At 37.0% G+C, this 21,509-nt stretch overlaps 1 protein-coding gene across 1 annotated transcript in view; it reads left to right on the top strand.

Annotated features, from left to right (window-relative positions):
• Positions 1-21,509, top strand: part of efna5b (ephrin-A5b) — a 111,755-nt gene extending 90,246 nt beyond the window's left edge. The window contains exons 2-5 of the mRNA XM_059504311.1: positions 4,125-4,417; positions 15,272-15,337; positions 15,555-15,632; positions 20,476-21,509. Of these exons, the coding sequence (XP_059360294.1) occupies positions 4,125-4,417; positions 15,272-15,337; positions 15,555-15,632; positions 20,476-20,600 (562 nt within the window). The 3' untranslated portion in view covers positions 20,601-21,509. The remainder of the gene's footprint in view (positions 1-4,124; positions 4,418-15,271; positions 15,338-15,554; positions 15,633-20,475) is intronic.

The following is a 21,509-nucleotide window of genomic DNA, read 5'->3' as shown; positions in this document are numbered from 1 at the left end:
AACATACGGATTTGTCTTTATTTTTTTTACATTTAATGTTTTTCTTGATTATGTGAATGTTTAGGCTATTTTTATAAAGGAATATTTATGCTAATATTATAGTAATATTTATGTAATATATAATGTATTATAAAATATTTATGTCTTGCAAAATATATTGTTTTTCTTTTTATTATTACTATATAAATTATACAGAATATTTTTAATAAGTATATTGTTATTATAATTATTATTATTATTGTTGTTATTTGGGCTGATGCGATACAATCTTTTAGAAGAGTAGACTGTTTAGATATTTTATAATTCATGTTTGTTTTGAAGATTTAATATGCTCTTAAATAAAGTGCTAAGAACATTTTGCTAATGTTCACATAAAGTTAATAAATATTCACAAAGAATTTCCATGGTCAATATATAAATTAATAATAATAATAATAATCTTATTTTTTTTTATCTTAATTTTTAAAAAAGTTTTTTTTTTTTTTGCTAGTTCACAAAGCAACATTTATCATTTTCATTTAGTTTAGCTTGAAATACTAAAGTTGCTTTAACTAAATACACAAAAAAATTATGATTTTACAGTTGTAACATTTGGTAACCTACCATTTAGCATTTGTAACAAATGGTTAATCTTAGTAACTAACATTAACAATTAACAAATAACGTGTTACAAAGTAACAGCTCTGATCCATTAAATAATATTAGCAGATACAACTTTTAAAAGTTGAACGTTCCATGAACGATCTAAAGTAACGTTTTGATAATGTTACAAGATAACGTTTAATGAACGTTCCATAGGGTAAATGTTATTGAAAGACGTTTGTTTATAACATTGAAGAAACCTTGTCAGAAGCTTAACCATTAGTTGGATATGCATTAATCACTTTTCAGTTTCTTGCATGTAGAATGTATTTATTCCAGACGTGAATACAGGAGCTCTGACGGTCTGGTGTTGATGTTAATTGTCTGTCCTCGCTGTTTACACCTCCAGAACACCAGCGGCTCCTGCTAATGAAGCGTGCCGTCATTGAGAAGAGGATTATTAACTTTGTTAATTGAGCTGAGTGTGTGTGCGGATGCAAACAGTGATGCAGATTGAACGAGGAGAGCTTTTCTCTCTGCTGAATATATTTGGCCTGATCGGATCGGTTTCTGCCTGTTTGACCCTCTGATTTATTTCAGCTCTAGACTGTCAACAGCATCGCCATTCGCCGCACGCTTCGATTTCCGATTTAAAACAGCGATAGAATAGTATTTCGGTGGAATTCAAGGATGGAGAATTTCAATTAAAAGTTTCTGTCATTCCATTTCTCTAACTGATTCTCAATTAAAACTTTGAGCTGCCAGTGAAATGGCTGTTTAGAAGCAGGAATGAGGTTGTTTAGTCATTCGTTGGAAGTTTAGAGAACGAGGTGGAGAGTGTTTACAGGTGAAGCGTGCACTTGGGGGTCGGCGGCCCAAAGACAGAAATACTGTGAGTCAGAGGTCATTCTCTTCAACGCTTTCACATACTTTGCATTGTTCTGAGAACCGAATGAGAGCACGTTATGTATTTCATCAGTGAGATGATAGCAGATGTCATCCGTAAACACATCAGGCATTTGGACATGTTAGGCTCTTTTGTGATTAATGAGATCATTTCTTGTTGCAAGTTGGAGTTGTTTCAAGATGCTTGGCAAACGAGTCAGAGGAGTGTTTGGAAGCAAACCAGCGCTCGTCTCAGTAAAATGCAACCGTATTTAGTTATTAGCGTTAACTAAATCTAAAATAATTTAAAAAAAAAAAAATTGAAATCTGAAATAAAATAAATATTTGTAAAAAATCTAAAATATAACTAAAATCTAAAAAGTATAAAATGTTTTGAAAAAAAATTATTTCAGCTATTTACCGTGGCAGCATTTCTCATTTATATTTAGTTTAAATGGAAGTACTACAGTCACTAAGATTAAATACAAGAAAACGGTAACACTTTACAATAAGTTTCCATTAGTTATTGTAACTAACATAAAAAACATATATAACATTATAACATATATAACATTATTACATTTGGAAATAATTTAAACATTTTTTTTTACATTTTTTAAATCAATTTTATTATAATTTTTATTTTTTTTCTGATTCTGATTTCAGAAGCAAAATTTTACTTTTTTAATTTACATTAACTCAAAGTACTACAGTCGCTAACTAAATGAACTAAAACAGTAATACTTTACAATTAATTAACGTTAGTAACTAACATTAACTAACAATGAGCAATATATTCGTTAACATATTCAACACAAGTTAGTTAATAAAAGTTGTTGATATTGATTTTATGAATCTATAAGGAAATGTTAAAATTCACATTAACTAAGGTTAATGAATGCATTAGAAGTATTTTTTAGTTGTTAGTTCATATTAACTAATGATCACAAATAGAACCTTTTTCAGAAATGTTACTACAACTAATCAGAATCAGAATCAGAATGAGCTTTATTGCCAGGTATTTTCACACATACGAGGAATTTGTTTTCGTGACAGAAGCTCCGTAGTGCAACATAATGACAGTGACAGAACAAAAAACACAAAATGAAAAAAAAAAAAAAAATACAAATAGGTAGGTAAGAAACGAAAATATACAAATTAAAAATGTATGGCAGGTATATTACAATGAGCATTATGTATGTACAGGTATATTATTTGCAAAAAATTTAAGTATACGCTAAGTATGTGTGTTAGATAAATAAGTGTATGTATATATAAATATAAATAGTGTAGTGTGTCCCAAAGTTATTATCAATTGTTCATTAGATGGATTGCTTGAGGGAAGAAACTGTTCCTGTGTCTGGTCGTTCTGGTGCTCAGTGCTCTGTAGCGTCGACCAGATGGCAACAGTTCAAAGAGGGAGTGTGCTGGATGTGAGGGGTCCAGAGTGATTTTAACAGCCCTTTTGCTCACTCTGGATAAGTACAGTTCTTGAATAGATGGGAGAGTTGAACCGATGATTCGCTCAGCAGTCCGGACTACCCTCTGTAGTCTTCTGAGGTCAGATTTAGAAGCTGAGCTGAACCAGACAGTTACTGAAGTGCAGAAGATGGTTTCGATGATGGTGGAGTAGAACTGTTTCAGCAGATTCTGTGGCAGGATAAACTTCCTCAGCTGGCGAAGGAAGTACAACCTCTGCTGGGCCTTTTTCACAATGGAGTCAATGTGATTGTCCCACTTCAGGTCCTGAGAGATAGTGGTGCCCAGGAACCTGAATGACTCCACTGCAGTCACAGTGCTGTTCATGATGGTGAGTGGGGGGAGTGCAGGGGGGTTTCTCCTGAAGTCCACAATCATCTCCACTGTTTTGAGCGTGTTAAGCTCCAGGTTGTTGAGACTGCACCAGACAGCCAGCTCTTTAACCTCCTGTCTGTAAGCAGACTCGTCACCGTCCTGAATGAGGCCGATGAGTGTGGTGTCATCTGCAAACTTCAGGAGCTTGACAGAGGGGTCCTTAGATGTGCAGTCATTAGTGTACAGGGAGAAGAGCAGTGGGGAGAGAACACAGCCCTGGGGAGCTCCGGTGCTGATTGTACGGGTGCTGGATGTGTATTTTCCTAGCCTCACTAGCTGCTGCCTGTCTGTCAGGAAGCTGTTGATCCACTGACAGACGGAGGTGGGCACGGAGAGCTGAGTTAGTTTGGGCAGGAGGATGTTTGGGATGATCGTGTTAAAGGCCGAGCTGAAGTCCACAAACAGGATCCTCACATAGGTCCCCAGTCTGTCTAGGTGTTGCAGAACATAATGCAGTCCAATGTTTACTGCATCGTCCACAGACCTGTTTGCTCTGTAATAAAAATGCTATTCAATTTAATTTAATAAAAACTGTGTGGATGCATGAATAAAAATTACATTACAATACGTTAATAAAAACAAATTTACTAAAACCAACTCAAATTAAAGTAAAAGCAAAAATTACAATATAATTCAGAATATTAAGAAAACTGAAATAGTATATCAAAGATACTAAAATATCACTACGAGTGATTAAAGAGCATCATCTCATATTCACTGGAAGATTGTTTTTGTTTGGAATAGTGTTCATTTTTAAAGCAAAGAAGCGTTTTCTGATGCATCTGGCTTTCTGTGTCCTGCAGGTTTCACCGTGGAGACTATCACATCGACGTCTGTATAAACGACTACCTGGACGTCTACTGTCCGCACTATGAGGACTCGGTCCCTGTGGAGAAAGCGGAGCGTTATGTGCTCTACATGGTCAACTACGACGGCTACAGCACGTGTGACCACACGGCCAAGGGCTTCAAGCGCTGGGAGTGCAACCGGCCGCACTCGCCCAACGGCCCGCTCAAGTTCTCAGAGAAGTTCCAGCTATTCACGCCTTTCTCGCTGGGCTTCGAGTTCAGACCGGGCCGAGAGTATTACTACATCTGTGAGTATGAGAGCGGGAGGCAGACTGAAGACCGTAGGCTCTAGATAAGTTGATATGATTCTTTAGGGTGTTAATGAAAAATCTATAACATACTTTGGTTAAAATGTATCAATTGTAGTTTAAAAAAACTGCCTTTTTACCTTGTCATAAACAGCTCTGTACACAGCAAGCCGTTTTAGTGCATGTTGCTTTAAGTCTGTTATGAGAGATCGTTTTGTTCAAGCGTGTAGAATGATGCGAGGGGAAGTCGTGGCCTAATGGTTAGAGAGTCGGACTCCCAATCGAAAGGTTGTGAGTTTGAGTCCCGGGCCGGCAGGAATTGTGGGTGGGGGGAGTGCATGTACAGTTCTCTCTCCACCTTCAATACCACGACTTAGGTGCCCTTGAGCAAGGCATCGAACCCCCAACTGCTCCCCGGGCGCCGCAGCATAAATGATGAACACTGCTCCGGGTGTGTGCTCACAGTGTGTGTGTGTGTGTTCACTGCTCTGTGTGTGTGCATTTCGGATGGGTTAAATGCAGAGCACAAATTCTGAGTATGGGTCACCATACTTGGCTGAATGTCACGTCACTTTCACTTTCATGATGTATAAACATGACGTCACACTGTACTGTAGAGTTACATCATTAGGTGAAATATCAGTCAGAAACCAGAAATACCTGTCATCCAGGTATGCTTTGTTTTTTTTTTCAACTTCTCACATTTCTGATGGAGTTTGATGCATTTGGGGCCAAAGGCTGTTTCATTTCAGATGTAATAAAAGTTTATTTCCCTCGCTGTGTGTCAGTGACAAAGCCATTTGTACATGTTTCTCAACTGCATGGAGACGATAAGAAAATGCAATGTTTTCTCTCGCTGGGTCGAGGCTGTACATTTTTAGATTCACTTTCAAGGACGAATGCATATGAAATCCAGGCAGGGCAGAAATCAATATGAATCAATATTCGCTGAAGGACACCTGTCGACAAGGTGAGATGAAAACACAGGCAAACTCATTAGTTAGCTCCTACAGGACCTTCATATCGTTACACGGGGAGCTGTTATTATGTGCTTGACTCGCCGGTGCCGCTGAGAACGGGAAAATCATCCGGCATATCGCTCTTCTCTCGAGTCCCATCATCCTCGCTCACGGTCCAGAGCGAACATCTGTGAAATACGTTTGCCCTCTCTGACTGATTGTTCTGTCTCACTGCACGGATCCGTCCGTCTTGCTACGCTGGAGTCTTTATTCAGCTCCTGCCAGAGAGATCTTGGCAGCTTCTGTCTCTCTGGTGAACATCATAATTAATATACATCACGACAATCATGTTGAACATAATTCTAAACAGAAAGTCAGAGCTGAAGCTGAAGTCTCACTTTTTAGCTGCCATATTTTACAATGACTCGTCTCGCAGACAATGAAAGAATCATCGTATTATTAATTATTATCTGTATTTAGAAAGATGATTTCGCAATTAGAAACGGTTAACGATGTCAGCTTTCCATGGCAGGAATATTTAAGCAAATGTTCAATCCGTCATCCGTCAAGCTTTAATTTTGACTATAATGAAAACTGTCAAGCTCCGTTTTAATAGTGTTTTATATCATACTGACGTCCATGTCATTGCACATTTCTTAATTATATTATTCCACTGATTGATTATGCTCATGTTCACTGAATGTTTATTTAGTCATATCTGCTGACAGTGACTTTGGCCTTTAAGGTCAGAGACTATAACTAGACTAAAATTAGACGTACCTAGTGGTTAGCTGGTTAGACTGTGAAACGCATCTTTCTCCATTGACAGACATTAAAAAATATATATTATGCTTATTAAATTTGCTTTTGTGAGAAGGGGCAGAAGCGCAGCAAGGTTAGGGTTAGGGCTAGGGTTAGGTTTTTCATAATAGCCGGTGACTTCAACCACGCAAACCCAAAGACAGTTTTGCCAAAGTTCCACCAACATGTGAACTTTGCAAAAAGGGGAAAAACACACAGGACTTTATCTACACTATAGTTTAATAACAGCGTCAAGTTTATCAGTCAGAGTTGCAGACTTGGTATTATTTAAATCAAGAGAAATGAATACTTAATATATGTCATGCAATAACAAAAGGTATAGAAACTAGTTCAGTCTAATTACGTTTGCTGTGTATTTGTATGTTTTTATAGAGTTTGATCACAGCGCTCTATCTTAGCGACTCTTGAATGTCTGTTTTCGTGGATTGCTGTTGATTGAATTTTCACTTGAGAATACAGAAGAGACACTTTCAGATGGCGGTTATCAGTGACATTTCTCTAAATTGTTGTTTGAAGAGTCACGTCTTGAAGTTGGCGCTCAGTAGAACTGATATCACTCTTTCTGATGGCAGCCGTTCCTCACCGACTGATGTTATCTCTCCAGACTGAAGGCCAATTTATACTTCTGCGTCGGGTGCGCGTAGAAGGTACGGCGTAGCATACGCATTGACGTGTACCATATGTCGTACCCTTCGCCGTACCCTGACGCGCACCTCCTCAAAAATGTAACTACGCGTCGCGGCGACGCGGACCGCAAGATCTGTGATTGGTCGGCTTGGTAGCATCGCATTTCCGGCGTGTTCTTCTGCACCGCCCGCCATTTTTAAATTCAGAAGTTCAGGTGAAAGTTCAGTGAAGAAAATGGAAATGGACCAAGTGACCTTCTGCCTCATCGGGTTCACGGGTCGCACGTACCATCTCCTCCGACGCCTTCTCTCGTTTCTGCCTTTTAATTTGAGTAATTTCACTAAAATTAACTGTTTTTCAACCTCAATAAGCTCCAACTCCAACATGATCCGCTCTCTTTCAGTCGCCATTGCTTGTTGTAGTAGCCTAAACTCAAAACACCCGCGAGGAATCTAAACACCGTGGAACATTAAAACCCGGCCCCGCCAACTAGCGTTTCGGCGGTGCAACTGCAGAGCAACGCAGACATAACGCAGAAGTATAAATGCTCACGACGGCGTCACCTATGTGCGTAGCCTACGACGTACACTACGGCGTACCCTCGACGCAGAAGTATAAATTGGCCTTGACACGTCTCTCTCTAATAGCAGCAGCTGGGAAAAGTCTACCGGACTTTTAGTGGCGCTCTTAACTGTTTATGCACTGCAGAAAATAAAGAAATCCTTAGCATTTTCCATTAGAAATATCTAATGATTCTTAAATCAAGATAAATGTATCTGAGTAGCAAAGATGGTAGATGTTGTGGCTGTTCTATGTTTGAGGGTGTCAGTAATGTCAGTGTGTGTAATACAGTCTGCAAACAATGTAAGATCAAAATCTCCTATTCTTTTGTCTACATCAATAAAAGAGCTCGCTGTGACACATGTGGGCTAGCGTTCAGCAGCAGTGTGTTGTTGTTTTACAAACGTGCCTGTGATTTTCATTAGTCAGAGATTTGTAGTGTGATCACGGCTTATTGGAAATGTACAATGAGGATTAAAATGACAAATTGCTGTTTGCGAGATGTAAAAACAACCATGTCTTGTGTTCCTTCAGCGCAATTAGTGAGGTTTTTATGCTGTTATCCATTTGAGCAGGTCAATTGAGACATGAGGTGAAATCAAACAAGGACTTTTTGTTTAAGAGAAGAGATTGTGTCCATCAGGAAGAATTTCTCATCTGAGACAAAAACTGTTTTTTGATGCTGTAGAAAGTGACACTGAAAATGGAAAATGCAGGGAGCTGTTTAGTGATGTTCACTTCTGCGGCCTATTGAGCTGAATACCGTGTGAGCCATATGAGCATGTCTCTCTGAGGTCAAAGGTCAGGGCGTACTGCTTACCCCCCCACATCGAAATGCTTGAGACAGCATCTTTTTCTAATATTGTGAATTTAAGGATGGATTTTAATCTCTCAAGGTCTCCAAATCCAATATTACAGTAGGGACTCAGTGGATGAGAGGAGAATGAATCACTTTTTTTTATCTGACGCGAGTGGAATTGGAAAATCGGGATGCGGTTTGGAGTCTCAGGAATGGCGTGGGGTGTTTATGACCCCACGGACTCTTATTAAATCACACTTTACTCTCTCTGGCGACTGTCAAGTGACTGCTGCAGGTCTAATAGATGCTGAAAAAGATCAAAGTTTGGTGCCATTTAGAACAACATTGGGAGTGACTTTTAAATTCCTGGATTTGAATAAGAACAATGAACAGGATTCCGAATTCAAAATTTAAATATGTGGTACATAACTTGAATACATTCAACAAAATATTGTAAGTTTGATTTAATTTAAAACAAGTTATATAGACTGCTAAATCAATACTTTTATTCATCAGGGATGCACTCAATTGATAAAAAGTGACGGTAAAGACATTTATAATGTTACGAAAGATTTCTATTTCAAATAAATGCTGTTATTTTGAACTTTACATTTATCTGTGAATTCTGAAAATTAAAGTGTATCAGTTTCCACAGAAATATTGTGCAGCACGACTGTTTTCCACACTGATAATAATCAGAAATGTTTCTTGAGCAGTAAATCATCATATTTTCATGATTTCTGAAGATCATGTGACACTGAAGACTGGAGGAATGATGCTGAAAATACAGCGGAGCATCACAGGAATAAATTACATTCTAGCAAATATTCACATAGAAAACCACTGTTATAAACTGTAATAATATTTCACATTTTACTGTATTTTTTATTCGAATAAATGCAGGGTGAGCAGAAAAGTCTTCTTTTAAAAACATTAAGAAATGTAAAAAAAAATAATGTTTTTTTTTTCATTGCACATTCCAATTAATCTCAATCAAACTGTATTTTGATTAAGCTCACTTGCATATTTATTACAGCTAACTTACACAATAGTACACAAAAACATGATAACAATTTTTTTATTATTATTTAAAGTAAAGAGTTATCTGCTTAATTGTTAATATTATAAGTGTACTTTTTATTTGTATCATTATTTTAAATTAATAAGAAGTTAATCCAAATGTGCAATTCAGTAAATTTGCCTTTCTTTCATTGCAGTTCAGCATCCTGTATGGTCAGTTCAATTTAAACTCACACAAAGGAAGCCCATTCTTAAATTCTGTATTTTGCCTGCCCCTGGTTGCCATGGTAACGGCAGTCCATTTGCATGAGCGCAGTGATGTAGATCAGTTTAATGACAGACAAACTGAGTTTATTATATTTCTGTGCATGAGCTCTAGACGCAGCCAGCACATCTCTCACGGTCATGAAGACTCCTGGTGTTTCATCGCCTCTCCTGCGGTGTGAAGGAGCACGTCAGACATTATCATGCCTTTGATGAATGGAACCTTCTCCTTTTCTGTTTTGCTTCGTCTGATTCCCTTCTGCGTCCTCTGGGTCGCAACACTTCCCCGCGTCCCGCTGTTTTCCTCTTCCTGTGTGTGTGACTGTAACATTCGGTGGCACACGGCCCGGACCTGCCCGCCTGCCAGACAGCATCTTACACTTACTGAGAGACACTGCCAAAGAGCGTCTGTGAACGGATAATCACACACACACACACACACACGACACGCACACACACACACTCACTCACACTCTCACACCAGAGGCCGTGTCTGTGAATGGCATCTGTGAGAATTCTCCTAATGTGTTTTTATGTTACTGTAGATTGAAGTGAGATCCGTGTGCCTGCAGATCTGTAAAAGAACATGAATGGCATCAGTAAATAACATGTTTACTGTGGTTGCTAGGGTGTTGCCATGCAGTTGCTAGGATTTTCTGTCATGTTCTGCCTAGTTGCTAGGGTGTTTCTTTGCAGTTGCTAGGGTGTTTTGTGATGTTATGCCTAGTTGCTAGGTTGTTGCCATGCAGTTGCTAGGATTTTCTGTCATGTTCTGCCTAGTTGCTAGGGTGTTGCTTTGCAGTTGCTAGGGTGTTTTGTGATGTTATGCCTAGTTGCCAGGGTGTTGCTTTGCAGTCGCTGGGGTGTTCTGTTTAGTTGCCTGGGTGTTTCTAAGGAGTTGCAGTCGTTAGGATGTTACTATGCACGAGTGAAAAAAAAACATGTTTACAGTGGTTGCCAAGGTGTTCTGTGCAGTTACTAGGGTGTTATGCCTAGTTGCCTGTGTGTTTCCAAGAAGTTGCAGTTGTTAGGGTGTTGCTATGCATAAGTAAAAAAAAACATGTTTACAGTGGTTGCCAGGGTGTTTCTGTGCAGTTGCTAGGTTGTTCTGTCTAATTGCCTGGGTGTTTCCAAGGAGTTGCAGTTTTTAAGGTGTTGCTATGCATAAGTAAAAAAAAAAACATGTTTACAGTGGTTGCCAGGGTGTTTCTCTGTGCAGTTGCTAGGGTGTTCTGTCTAATTGCCTGGGTGTTTCCAAGGAGTTGCAGTTGTTAGGGTGTTGCTATGTATAAGTAAAAAAAAACATGTTTACAGTGGTTGCCAGGGTGTTTCTGTGCAGTTGCTAGGGTGTTCTGTCTAATTGCCTGGGTGTTTCCAAGGAGTTGCAGTTTTTAGGGTGTTGCTATGCATAAGTAAAAAAAAAACATGTTTACAGTGGTTGCCAGGGTGTTTCTGTGCAGTTGCTAGGGTGTTCTGTCTAATTGCCTGGGTGTTTCCAAGGAGTTGCAGTTGTTAGGGTGTTGCTATGTATAAGTAAAAAAAAAAACATGTTTACAGTGGTTGCCAGGGTGTTTCTGTGCAGTTGCTAGGGTGTTCTGTCTAATTGCCTGGGTGTTTCCAAGGAGTTGCAGTTGTTAGGGTGTTGCTATGCATAAGTAAAAAAAACATGTTTACAGTGGTTGCCAGGGTGTTTCTGTGCAGTTGCTAGGGTTTTCTGTCTAATTGCCTGGATGTTTCCAAGGAGTTGCAGTTTTTAGGGTGTTACTAAGCATAAGTAAAAATAAAAACATGTTTACAGTGGTTGCCAGGGTGTTTCTGTGCAGTTGCTAGGGTGTTCTGTCTAATTGCCTGGGTGTTTCCAAGGAGTTGCAGTTTTTAGGGTGTTGCTATGCATAAGTACAAATAAAAACATGTTTACAGTGGTTGCCAGGGTGTTTCTGTGCAGTTGCTAGGGTGTTCTGTCTAATTGCCTGGATGTTTCCAAGGAGTTGCAGTTGTTAGGGTGTTGCTATGCATAAGTAAAAATAAAAACATGTTTACAGTGGTTGCCAGGGTGTTTCTGTGCAGTTGCTAGGGTCGTTTGTGATTACTAGGGTGTTCTGCCTAGTTGTCTGGGTGTTTCCAAGGTCCGCAGTTGTAAGGGTGTTGCTAAGCCTCAGTTAAAACATGTTTACAGTGGTATCCATGGTGTTGCTATGCATTTGCTAGTGTGATCTGTATGGTCCGTATGAAGTGGAACCCATGTGTCCTGCCAGCAGGTCTTCTGATGAATGTAAATTCAGGTGCATCAATAATAAATGGTTTACAGCAGGAAGTGTATATCTGTGTATTCTGATTGTGTATTGCTAATATTTCATTACGTTACAGCTGATGGTTTTGAAAGCTCTTATAATTGTGAATTTTGTGTTCTCGTCATAATGATGAAAGTCTCTGGTGTCTTGTAGAAATTAAAAGCACATTCAATTCCAATGTGTTCCCTCCAGATAACAGTGCAGTTGAGCTGAATTGGCAGTAATGAGAACATGTTTAAACACATGATGAGCACCTGCTGTTGATCCACGGCGTGGTGTGAATGAGTTTGTGTCGTCTCCTGTGAAAGTCTTACTATCATACTGAGACACGGAAATATAACTATTTATTTATTTATATATTATATATATAACCAGGTTGTTGCTATGTGGTTGGAAGGGTGTTCTGGGTAGTTTTCAGGGTGCTGTTGTTGCTCTGCGGCTGATAAATTATTTGTTAAATTATAGTGGTTACCAGGGTGTTGTTATGCATGTCCTTTTTAGCAACGTGTCAGAAAATGTTATATTTTCATTTAACTTCAGCTTACACAAATAAATGACATATAATGCATGAGGTTTGGTCATACAGTATATAGGTTCACAGGTTAAAATGTAACACTTCAATCTCTCTCTCTCACACACACACACACTTTATCTTTCATTTGCATGTACATGATGAGAAAGACAGCAGCACTAAAGCGGCAGATGAGGGCTGTGAGAAATGCTCTTCATCCCTGCTGATGCTATTAGTCGAGGCTCTTTATGGATGAGGACAAATCGAGAAAGCTCTGCCGCTGGCTACGGCGCTCGAAAGAGAGCGCTGCATATTTAATAGCTCTGCATTCATATGTTGTCTTTGTCAAATGAAATAAATGCTGATTAGCCTACTTGCCCAAAGGCTGGGCTGACTCTGACAGGGGTACATGCTTGCCAGATTTCCAATCGTAAAATGAGTTTGATTATTAAGCCGTGTGCAGGAGAAGTGCAGGAGGCAGTGTTCCTGGAAATGTGTTCATTTCATTACAGCGCACGTGGAAAACTTGTTTCTGTCTGCAAACTGTACATTGTTCTGGTAGTTGGGGGGGGGGGATAATATATTTTTTTATGTTTTTGAAAGAACTCTCATATGCCCATCAAGGCTGCATTTATTTGTTTAAAAATATAGTAAAAACAGTATTAATGTGAAATATTTCTACAATTTCAAAAACTTTTTTTCTATGTGAATATCTGTTACAGTGTAATTTATTTCTGTGATGCTCCGCTGTATTTTCAGCATCATTCCTCCAGTCTTCAGTGTCACATGATCTTCAGAAATCATGAAAATATGATGATGATGACATTTCTGATTATTATCAATGTTGGAAACAGTTCAGCTGCGCAATATTTCTGTGGAAACTGTGATGCATTTCAGGATTCACAGATGAATAGAAAGGTCAAAAGAACAGCATTTATTTGAAATACAGACCTTATGTCACATTATAAATGTCACTTTTGATCAATTAATCCATCCTTGATGAGCATCTATTAAAATAATAACAATACTTACCCCAAACCTTAAACCGTTTATTAAAAATATATTAAATATAATTCATGGTTCTTTAAAAAATACAATGGTTAAAAAAGAGAAACAGGGTATTACTAAGTACAAAAACGTTCTGTAAGTGATTTATGTTGCCTGTAATGTAATCCAGTTTAGCAAGCAGGAATACACTGAGGGTTTATTTGGCTCTTGCTTTGTGAAACTATCATTTGGATTCATGACATGCTTCAGGTGTTCGTTTTATTCCATTAATAAACTCAAGCGGCACAGAATCCTCATCAGGATTGCGTTTCACTTCATAAATGTGCATTGCACATACAGATGTCATTATTAAACTGTCAATATGTGATGATGTGAAGATATTCAGTATGTTTTATAGCAAATCGATTCCGAGCCACCGTTAGATATCAGTGTTTGCATTTAAATGCATGAGAAACAATGATCATATTTTAAGAAAAACATCAGTAACGATGCAATTTTGATGCATGGAAATCAAAACGTACCCTATATATTTTCATAATGGTGTTATTGCAGCTGTTTCTGATATCAATTCCCTATGGATTAAATCAAGTTCTGGTCTACATTTATTGTCCATCTGTTTAATTTCATTGCAATGCATCACATTATGGAGGCAAACTGTTTGTTATAGTTTGTTAAAAGATGTTAATGTAGGATCTCTACACATCTCACACACACCATAGGACACATTCCCATTAAACATCACAGAATAAAATCCCCTGTTGAGAGTAATTAGCCTTAATTAGTCTAAACGTTGAACTTGCCCTGTGCTGTCCGTCTTAATAAAACTCACAGAATAACCTCAGAGTTTTCTCTTTCACGGCTTAAGAAGCTCAACATTTATGACTCACTGAAAGAGCTAATTTCTTGCTAAGTAAAAATAAAAGTAAAAAATAGACATTAATACGTCAGAAGTTTAAAAGATAGAGAGACTTGTGTTTGAGTTCATATTGAGATCTTTGGCAAGTTGGCTAATTTCTCAGACACTGTTCAAATCTTTTCTTCTTGTTTTTCAAAAGAAAAGTACTTTTGCCTTCCACCAATAAACTTTATGTTTGCAAAACAATTTTGATTCTCTCTTTAAATGCATGCATTCTGCTGAATATTTAGTTCACTTGCAAAACATCAGCATTTTCTGAGAAATGTTGTTTTGGCTTGCAAAATATTTATTTATTTGCAAAACATTTGTTCACTTGCAGAAATTTTAGCATTCCCTGAGAAACTGTTGACTTACAAAATAGCTGTGTTCTTGTAAAAATTGTGCATTCGCAGAGAAACATTGTTTTCGTTTGCAAAACATTTTTTGCTTGGAAAATATTTGTTTATTTGCTTGCAAAATTTGATATTCCCCAAGAAACTTTGTGTTCACTTGCAGAACATTCTCGCACAACATGTTTGTGTTCTCTGAAGGATACTTCAGTCAGATCTCCATTTAATTCGGTTTCTGTCTAGCAGAAACAATTGACATTCTGGGGAGATCTTTGCGTGATTTGTCTTCCCTACTGGACCTTAGATGTAGCATTCAAGAAACATATGTCATACTTTGCCTAAAAATAAACTTGAGATGAAGTCACTCTATAATTTCAGCTGCGATTTTCCTCTTTTGAATTCCGTCCAGTGTATTTGTGTTCAAATCTCTCTGATAAACCAGCAGACTGCTAGTGACAGAAAGCCACAAATGATAGTGTGACGTTCCTCTTTTCACCCCGCAGGCGCCGCGTGTGTGTGTGCGTGCATGTGTGTGTGTGTGTGTGCGTGCACACGCCCTTTAGATTCCACAGGAAAGGAGCAATTTCCTACTTCAGACCACAAAATACACCCGCAAGCCACAGCTTTATAGGATAGTGTGTGTGTGTGTGTGTGTAGTGTGAGACCAAGACCATATCTGACCATATCTTTCTCAGGTGTTTGTGTGTGTGTGCTCACCTTCTCTTATCTCTTCTTTGTGTTTTACAGCATCCATGATCACAGAAACCGGGAGAAGGTCGTGTCTCAAGCTGAAAGTCTTTGTGAGACCACCGAGTAAGTGTAACTGATTACAAAACACACACGTATGATTCTGTCGGAGACATCTGGTTTGGAAACTCCCATGCCTTTCAATGCAACACACTTTAATGGACATTAACGGCAGGTGACTGCTTCTATGTGCTTTCCTCTGATTGGCAGGTGGGTCGGGCTGCTGAATTACCACTAACACGATTGGCTTACGGTATCTTTTTCATTTCTTCTGTTTTTGTAGATGGCTGCGAGAAAACCATAGGCGTTCATGACCGCGTTTTTGTCGATGACAAAGTAGACAATGCATTAGAACCAAGAGGTCAGTATGGCTTGACATCACCTTCGCTTTGTTCAGTCTGTGTGCTTTAGTTCCTCTAATCACTCTGTGCTTGTGTATAAATGTACCTCGAATTGAGCTTCTCTGACACTTCGAACCACAAAGACTGTTTTATTTATGCATGAGGTACACATCATATTAATAATGCATTCTCTTGTAATAGCTGAGGGCTGTCTGTCAACATCTCCACCTTGTGCTCAAGCAATTAAGCGACCAGAAATTAGCCATGTGACCTTTCAGAGAGCCAAAAGCTTCAGTCAGTCAGTGTCTATCATGCCTTCCAGCTGAAATGCATGGATTATACTCACAATATATGCATGCACATTGGTCCCGGGAATAATTAAGATCCAAAACTTGGATATGCATGAAGGTTTTGTGTCAAATTAGCAGTGTCACGTGGGACAATGCCAAGCTTGTTTTGGCTTCTCCCTGATGAAACCTATTACATCCAAACACATGGCACTTACTAACATATGCACGACTCCCGGCTTCTCATTTTTATTGCCATTTCTGTCACGCCAGCTTTGACTTTCATGGTGTCATGATCAAACATTGGTGCTGCATTCAAATTCTAGATGTAATGAAATAGACAAAGGGAAAAATCTGAATGTTGACTATTGGTATAAAATCTTAACCAACCACTGTGACATGAAATGTCCATCTGACTGTGACCAAACACGGTTTGCTTTGTTTTTATGTGGCGTTTAATGTCAAATCTGTCCATAACCATATGAATGCAGTCATACAAAATGCTAAAATTGTCACAAATGTGGCACAATTTGGAAAGTAGTGCTGTACATTTGATAAAAACACAATATGAAATAGTATATTATACCACAAAAAGGCTATTAAATTAGAAGTCTGACAGTCACTTTGTCAGCATTTCACCATTTAATTTAAGAAAACTCAAGTCTGGTTAAACGCTTGGTTAAACTTAAAAAAAAATTACAGAAACATTTTACTGTTGTGCAACAGAATTTTCTTCTCAAAATAATGATCGTAATAACAGTTCTAGCAATACAGTTTATTAAAGCATAATGCTTTAAGAAATATATGTAAAAAAATCATTCACATTTTTAATTTAAACTGTAAACCTTTTGCAGCACTTTTTTTGCCATAAAGATAAAAGGAATTGTTGAAATGTAATTTGTATGCATTTAAAAATATTAATCAAATTTTAAAAGTCTTATGCATTCATTGTTTTTGACAATAAATTTATATTCAATATCATAAAACAGAAAAATTAAGAACAGATAACAACATTTCTGGAAAAATAAAGATATTTATGTATTTTAATAACGTTTTATAAATTCAATTTATTAGATATGCTTTTTGATTATTAATATTTGATTAAACAATTCAATACAATTAAATATTAAATTTAAATAAAATAAAAAAATACATTATTTAATTAAAATTAAATTGCTCAAGTTTTATTCATTGATTTAAATACCAGTTTATGATGATGCATTTGTATAAAATCATAAAAAATGAAAATAATGTAGTATAAAAATCACAGAATAATTTAAAAAGACAATACATAATTTCTGTACAAATAATAAATATTTTATTATTGTTACATTTTACTGATTAAACATGCTTTTGGATTATTACAATCAAATTTAACTATTAAATTAAATATGAACTTAAACAGGAATTGGGGAATGATAAAACAGAATTTGGGTAAAAAGATAAAAAACATTTCAGTCTTTATTTCTATTGTCTGCTTTAGACATTCTACAAACTAAGTAACTTATGTGCAACTACATGTCAACTAACTCTAAGAGTATTAATAGACTGTAAGATTTTGGGTTAGTAGAATAAGTTACTTCTAGTTAGTAGAATGTCTGAAGTGAACTATCAAAATAAAGTGTTCACATTTCACAGAGCCAGTTTCAGTTCGGTGAGCAGACCGTGGGTGAGCATGGTGAAAAGCTGCTGAAAATGCACATATCAATTATATCAATTAACACTGCAGATAGTGTCAGTGTAGTTGAACACAGTATTGTTTTCTCATGCATTTTCACCTTGCCAACACACACCCACCCAGGCATGGCACCGTGTCATGATGGAGGCATTGATTTATTAGTCCAGATCCCCGCTGAGAGGCTGGAGGTGTCTGTCTGCCTGCCTGAATGAGCTAGCAAACTGCTCTGTCCTTCCCTCCCAAGCATATTTATCTGTCTCCTTTAGCGCCACACCTGTCCGTTTCTCCCGCCGACGTCCTCAGAGAGACGCTGTGCTTTCCAAAGCCGTATCACGCTCACTGATGATAACCGCAGTCTGTGTCTGCATCAGCAAACCAGCAGAGCTACACTGAGACTCTGTTATTCCTGAGGATCCTGGGGTTATTTGCTGCTTTAAGTTTAGATGTTAGATGGATGTGCACTAGTGTTATTTTAGTATCTTTGAGATCATGATATTAAAGTTTTTATTAATATTTTGTTAAATTGTTTTTTTTTCACTTGAGTAATTTTGTTGTGTTTTTTCACTTCCTTTGTCTGTGTCTGTTTATATATATATATATATATATATATATATATATATATATGATGTTTATGTATCAATGGAACAAATGACTAAGATTGGTTTTTTTTCATATTTTTTTTACTAAATGCACATACACACAGACATATATATATATTATTTATTTATTTTTTAATTTCTAACAGTGAAACTTTCCTATATTTTTGATTTATTACCTGCAAGGTAAAACATTTCAGAGATTGACAGGATTGTTGATTAGAGCTCACGGCTCATGAAAGTCATAAATCCAGTATCTCAAAATATTATAATATTTACATTTGAGTTTCATTAAATGACTGTCTCTACAGTATAAATTCCGGGTATCTCTTGTTCTTTGAAACCACAAAAATGGGGAAGACTGCTGACTTTTTGGCAATGGTCCAGAAGAGGATCATTGAAACCCTTGACAAAGAGGAAAAGTCACTGAAGGTCTTTACTTCACAGAGTGCTGTATCAAAGCATATTAAATGAAAAGTTGACTGGAAGGAAGAAAATGGGTAGCACAAGCTACAGGGATGACCGCAAGCTTGAGAATATTGTGAAGCAAAGCCGATTCAAACACTTTGGAGAGCTTAACAAGGAGTGGACTAAAGCTGGAGTCAGTGCCTCAAGAGTCACCAAACTCAGACGTCTTCAGGAAAAGAGCTACCAAGCCACTTCTGAAACAGAAACAACCTCAGAAGCATCTCACCTGGGCCGAGGAGAAAAAGAACTGGACTGTTGCTCAGTGCTCCAAAGTCCTCTTTTTAGATAAAAGTAAATGTGGCATTTCATTTGGAAATCAATGTCTGGAGGAAGACTGAAGAGGCACAGAATCCACTGATGCTGGAGTTTGTACTAAAGGAGCCCCGAGCAAGTATCGAGTGCAGAATAAACATACTTGAACTTGATTTTTACTGTTTTTCAAATCCTTTTTTTTTTTTTTTTGATCTCAGGAAATATTCTAATATTTTGAGATTTTTTGACTTTCATGAGCTATAAACTCTAATCATAAAAATTAAAGCAAACGTTGAAATTTTTTTACTTTACATGTAATGAATCTAGAATATATGATAGTTTCACTTTTTGAATGTTTTAAAAAATATTTATATATATTATACACACACACACACACACACACATACAGTACAGACCAAAAGTTTGGAAACATTACTATTTTTTATGTTTTTGAAAGAAGTTTCTTTTGCTCATCAAGCCTGCATTTATTTGATCAAAAATACAGAAAAAAAATGTAATATTGTGAAATATTATTACAACTTAAAATAATAGTTTTCTATTTGAATATACTTTTAAAAAATAATTTATTCCTGTGATGCAAAGCTGAATTTTCAGCATCATTACTCCAGCCTTCAGTGTCACATGTAACATCAGTCGATCACATGATCATTTAGAAATCATTCTAATATTCTGATTTATTATGAGTGTTGGAAACAGTTCTGCTGTCTCATATATTTGATCAATAAAAGGTTAAAAACAACTGCATTTATTCAAAAATAAAATAAAAAATTCTAATAATATATTTTCTTTACTATCACTTTTTATCAATTTAACACATCCTTGCTGAATAAAAGTATTGATTTTATTTAAAAAAAAAAGAAAGAAAAAAAATTACTAACCCCAAACTACTGACCAGTAGTGTATATTGTTATTACAAAATATTTATATTTTAAAAACATAGCTTCTTCTTTTTTTTTATTCATCAAAGTATCCTAAAGAAGTATCACATGTTCTGAAAAAATATTAATCAGCAGAACTGTTTCCAACTTTGATAATGAATCATCATATTAGAATGATTTCTAAAGGATCATGTGATAATGATCCTAAAAATTCAGCTTTGCATCACAGAAATAAATTATAATTTAAAGTATAATACATTTAAAAACAATTATTTTAAATTGTAATAATATATCACAATATTATATTTTTTTCTGTATTTCTGATCAAATAAATGCAGGCTTGATGAGCAGAAGTAACTTCTTTCAAAAACATTAAAAATAGTAATGTTTCCAAACTTTTGGTCTGTACTGTATATTATATATGTTTTAAAAAATATTTAAAGAATTAATATTATATAACATTTAATATATTTATATTAAATATATTGTAATAATGTTATCGTTTAAAAAATGTAATATATAAAATGTTACGTATTAATAATAGGGATAAGTGCAATAATAAGTGCAATCCATAAAAATGAAAATAGAAAGTACAGCATTTTTTGGTGGGTGTGTAAATGTTGTAATAATTTTCAAAGGTTTATATAGAAGTGGCTAATGTTTTTTGGTCTCCCCACTCCCAGATGACACCAGTCACGAGGCTGAACCGTCCCGGAGCGATGTGTCGACTTCAGGCCTGCGGCACCAAACGTCGGGGCCCCTGCTGGCCCTGCTGCTGCTCTGCATCTCTGTGTTCCTCACCTTATAGCCCCTCACCGGCCCCTCAAGCAGCCCCCGGGAAATCTTGAGATCTACCAGGAACACTTCTGCTGCGCTTGCGTTTTGTTTTCCAATATTTGAGTGGTCCTTTGATGTCTTTGATTAAGAAAAGTCGATTAGCCGTGCAAAGAAGAAATGCAGATCGTCTGTTTAACCAATCGACCGGTGGCCAGTCGCTGGGGATTGGCTGCTGGGTGAAAGGGGGCGGAGTCTCAGATTTGATTTGGGTCCATTGGGAGCTAGTTGCTCTTTTGTGGGTAATTAGAGAATGCTTTAAGAAACGCTCAGTAAAAAAACTGAAGGTTTTTAGGTGGGTTTCACATAAAACAGACATAAACATCAACCCGAGTTCACCGGCTCTGCTGTTAGCGATATTATATATAAACAAAAACTCTTGCCTTTTGTCCTTCGTCTGCCTTCCCTTAACAAATTGCAGAATGCATCGGAGGAAACGGTCTGTTATGCATCTCGCCGCGGGATCTATCCTAATCGCTGGAAGACGTTGGTTAGTCTGTATCGCTTAGTCTGAATTTGGATTTGATTCTAATGCAATTCGAGGGACTTGTCTTAGTAGACCACACCACTAAAAACAACGATTTTGTATTTTGTAAGATAAACTTAACTGCAACATAAATATCTATATTTTTCCTATGACCTTTTATCAATTGATATGAGATATCAACATTAACGGATCATGGAAATTCTTTTCTTGTCATAACTGTGTGTCCGATTCTCTATTAGGAACCAAATACGGAAAGGGGCTCCGCACGATGTTTCCCATTTACATGGGTGGATAAAATAAGCATCTGTTTGAATAGGCCTTATACTGTACACTATACTAATATCTCCTGGAAGTGCTTCGAGTTCAGCGTTTCCATCGGAGAAAATAAAGTTTAGT

The sequence above is a fragment of the Carassius carassius genome, chromosome 21 (genome assembly GCF_963082965.1).
Source record: "Carassius carassius chromosome 21, fCarCar2.1, whole genome shotgun sequence".
Classification (NCBI taxonomy): domain Eukaryota; kingdom Metazoa; phylum Chordata; class Actinopteri; order Cypriniformes; family Cyprinidae; genus Carassius; species Carassius carassius.
The sequence above is the reverse complement of the archived record's forward strand: the minus strand, read 5'-3'. Positions and strand labels throughout refer to the sequence as shown.